This window comes from Centruroides sculpturatus, unplaced genomic scaffold (genome assembly GCF_000671375.1).
Source record: "Centruroides sculpturatus isolate CEXI.00-Female unplaced genomic scaffold, Cexi_2.0 scaffold1780, whole genome shotgun sequence".
NCBI classification, from domain to species: domain Eukaryota; kingdom Metazoa; phylum Arthropoda; class Arachnida; order Scorpiones; family Buthidae; genus Centruroides; species Centruroides sculpturatus.
This window is the reverse complement of record NW_019386403.1, coordinates 44254-48693: the sequence shown is the minus strand read 5'-3', so window position 1 is coordinate 48693 and position 4440 is coordinate 44254. Positions and strand designations below refer to the sequence as shown.

Genomic DNA, 4440 nt, shown 5'->3' with positions numbered 1-4440 from the left:
ATGTTAAACTGCGAATGAGAAACCAACAAATTTTTTTTGGTGTCCACGAAGTCGTTACATGAAAAAAATACACGTTTCCTTTAACAATACAATAAATTGCAATTGCGGTAACAAATGAAGAAGCAAACAGACAGATCCATACCTACAAAATATATCATAAAACAAATTAGTATGAATGAGCAATTATTGGAAGTGACATTGTCACAATGCTGGATTGCAATTTTTAATTTAAATAAATAAAAATATATGTTCTCTATTTCATATTAGTACTATAGTGTCTTGCCTCTGTACGTCATACATTTTTATTAGCAACAGAGTCATGTATCTAACTAATTTCATTAGCTGGTCAAATTATTTAACTCGTTTCAAAAATATAATTTTGAATTAAAATAATGTGATTATTGGATTGTACAGAAAATTCCTACATAGTTAATCTGTACCACTTTAGGGTCAACGCTTTAGTATCTGTTCTCGAGTTTCGTGTATCTAACACCATTCTCGAGGTAAAAAGCAACTAATAAACAAAAACTAATTAAATTTAATAACTATAGTAATGTAAACTTCCCAATAAATCTTCGAATGTGTAAGTCTAATATTTATAATAAAGTAATTGTAAATAAATTGCCGATTGCTCACTAATATTGTAAATTTTTACATATACAATAATTTTTACATATATTATTGGCGACTGACCTTTTATTTTAGGCCACTGGTCGCCAAAAAGTCCTTTTAAAAACAAAAATACATCTAATTAAAAAAAAAATTTTTCTAAACGGACTTTTTGGTGGCAAGTAGCGTAAAATAGAAGGTTATTCGCCAAGAATGTATACTCTAGAATACGAAGATAATAAAGGGAGGTTTCTGTTTTGAAAGGACTTTGTCTTCAGATAGTTAAAATTGAGGTACTGTACACACACTCAGCATAAGTAAATCATAAAAAAATAAAAGGTACAGAGCAGATATGATAACAACATTGATCAGAAATTACGAAATAAACAAAACTAAGGCTCAATTCAGAGAATTCGAAAAAAATCACAAAGTTCACTTATGATAGAAGAAAAGCCATCATGAAAGAAATCTCAACTCGCAAAATGCCCACGTTAGTTTTCTAGAGAGCTCCTAACCTGTACAAATTATTAAGAAACGACAAAGACAGCATGGATTATAAAAAAAAAAGTAGAAGTGTACAAGATTCCGCATGAAAATCGTGAACTAGACATTAATACAAATTACATTGGTGTCATTAATAGAAACTTAGGAGTCAGATTAAAACAACACAAATACAATATCAGCAAGGGATCTAACGCTACAATACTATCGCAAATGGCGCAAGTTGAGGGCTCAGTCGTCAAATGGGACGATCCAAGTACAATAGAGCATCGTTTATCCGAATAAATTGAGGGGTCTGATTACTTATTTTTCGGATAATCGATCATAAGCGAAAAATATATTAACCTATCCCGTGTTCAAATTTTTTTTCTGTTGCGTGTCGCTTCGCGTTGAATTTTCGCCGATGTTAAGCCTAATGTAAAATTTTTAAAATAATAATCGTGGCTATTGTATCGTTAAAAATTATTTTTTTATTTTGTACAAACAAAGTAAATATATTGAAAAATATAAAAACCAAAAAAATATATACTTTAGAAGTTGATCTAGTATCAGAAACGTTCGATTCAGCACGACACACCGTCCTCAGAAAAACACCACACAAAAGTGCCAGTGCTGCCAGCTAAAACACACACACCAACAAAAAATATTGGAGTAGCCCAAGACATAGCCAGAGATTGCAGCGCTACAGCACTAGCAAAAATTTAAATTTGCCTACTGGAATGCTTTCGGATAAACGACGCTCTACTGTATTATTAAACCAGTACATTCACCGATATTGTCGATTTGCGCTGATAAATTGAAATATATAAGACCAGGTTACTTAATGCATGCATTAATTCTAGAGATTTGGAAGGGTTGCATTCGGCCTCGAAATACTTAATGAAAAGATTAGAAAGCTCTTAATTTAATGTCTTGATTTTAGTAGTTTTGCATGTTCTTGCATTTTATTGAATTTCATCTAGTGCAGGGATGAGCAACACGCGGCCCGCGGGCCGCTTGCAGCCCGTTAAACATGTTTATGCGGCCCGCCAAGCATTTTTAAAATTGAATTTATTTTATCGATTTTCTCCCATCAATATATTGTTATAAAATTATTTATAATAAAATGGTAGTACATACTAAACCGAAACAATTTTTTGTGACGGGTTACTCACTTGTCGGCGAGTTGTTGAAACATGCAATATGAACGCGCCGCGTCTGTGCTTGTTTGTGTTTGCTTCTGTCACACAGTCAGACTGGTAAGCTGTTAACTAGCAATTTTAGCAATTCTTGTGTTTCTTGAAAGGCGTGAGTGCAATATTATTGTCAAAAAGGTAATATTAGAGTTTTTTTTATTCAAAATTAAGTTTTCCTACAAATTTTTTTAACTTTCAAATTTTTAATCCATAATAGCATGTCGGAAAAGCAAACAAAAAAACGGAAGGTTGCGGATGAGCACAGGCATTTCCAAGAAAAGTGGAAATTTGATTATTTTTTCACTTTCGTCGAAGATAAAGCTGTATGCTTAATATGCTCAGAGACTGTGTCGACATTAAAAGAATATAACATAAAAAGGCATTACGATACAAAACATGAACAACAATATAAAAACTTAACAGGACAACTCCGGATAGATAAGTTTAATCAAATGGAGAAAAACTTGGGAAAACAACAGGCTATTTTTAAAAATCAAGCTATTTTATCAAATACGGCAGTAAAGGCTAGTTTTGTTGTCAGTCAAATACTTGCAAAAAAAATGAAACCCTTTGCGGATGGAGAGATGATAAAAGAATGTCTGACTGCTGTTGCAGAAATAGCATTTCCTGATAAAATAAATATTATTTCAAACATTAGTTTATCAAGATTCACCATTGCAAGGAGAATTGAAGACTTGTCCGAGAACATAGCAACAACGCTTCGTGAACGCATTGCAAAATTCGAATACTGTTCTTTGGCACTTGATGAGAGTTGCGATATTAGCGATACAGCACAACTGGCTATATTTTTACGTGGTATTGACACCAAATTTAATATTACCGAAGAATTGTGTTCACTGATTCCAATGCAAGGGACTACAACCGGCAAAGACCTGTACGATGAACTAAAGTCTGTGTTGGAAAATTTTTCAATTTCATTAGAAAAGATTATTGGTATATCGACAGATGGAGCACGAGCAATGTCAAGCATGGAGGTAGGAGTATCGGGAAGGCTATTTCGAGACATTAAGAAGGTCACAGGAAGGGAAATATTCGTTAACCACTGCGTAATTCACCAGGAAAATTTGTGTGCGAAAAGATTGAGTTTGCCAAATGTCACAGTACCAATCATTAAACTAATCAATTTTATAAAGTCGAGCGCGTTAAATCACCGTGAATTTAAAGAATTCCTGGAAGATTTAGAAACTGAATATGGCGACTTGGTTTTTAATACCGAAGTACGTTGGCTTAGTAGAAATACAATGTTAAAAAGAGTATACAACTTAAAAAGCGAAATACAATTGTTCTTGGATATGAAGGGATATGCCTTTCCTCATTTTGGTAATAAAGAATGGATGTGCGATTTTGGATTTATTATCGACATGACTCAGCATCTCAATGATCTTAATGTGGAACTTCAAGGCAAAGGACAGTTTATTCACAATTTTGTATGATAAAATTCAGGGCTTTGAGCGCAAACTAAAATTGTGTGAACAGCATCTTTTGCAGAATAATGGGTCTCACTTTCCACATTTAGAAAAAGAAAACGTTACTACTTCTCAAAAATACGCACAATGTATAGACATTTTAATCAACGAATTTCAATTACGATTCCAAATGTTCAAAGTTGAGAAGACAGAGGTTTCCATGAAAATGTATTCCTAGCCATTTAATATCGATGTGGATACAGTTCCCGAAGACTTTCAAATGGAAGTGATTGACATGCAGAATAATACCGATTTATAAAATGTATTTTTCTCAAGTAAACATCGAAAATTTTTATAAATCTTATGTGAGCCCTGAGAAATTTCCGCTTTTGACGAAAAATGCAAAGCAAATGATGTCTCTGTTTGGAAGTACGTATGTTTGCGAACAATTATTTTCAACCATGAAATTAATCAAAAATGACCACCGATCAAGACTGAGTGATGCACGATTAGAAACCTGCGTACGTGTAGCTACCTCATCAATTCCGGCTGATATTGATCAGCTTGTATCGAAAAAACAGTGCCAAATTTCTTATTAAAAATTTCAAGTAAATTCGTTTTTCTGTTCTTTTCTTGTTTGTTTTTATTTTGCATTAAAATTTGTATAAATATATGAAATCTTTACTTCTTTTTAAATTTTATATTTTTTTATTCTAATGTTTATTATA

General features: G+C 32.7%; 1 protein-coding gene across 1 annotated transcript; it reads left to right on the top strand.

Moving 5' to 3' along the window:
- Positions 1–2737: 2737 nt before the first annotated feature.
- Positions 2738–3739, top strand: LOC111614844 (general transcription factor II-I repeat domain-containing protein 2A-like). The gene has a single exon (XM_023356210.1). The coding sequence runs from the start codon at positions 2738–2740 to the stop codon at positions 3737–3739; it is 1002 nt and encodes a 333-aa protein (XP_023211978.1).
- Positions 3740–4440: the final 701 nt, after the last annotated feature.

Coding starts and splice junctions, on each gene's coding strand:
- LOC111614844 (XM_023356210.1), top strand. CDS start 2,738: ATGGAGAAAAACTTGGGAAAACAACAGGCTATTTTTAAAAATCAAGCT.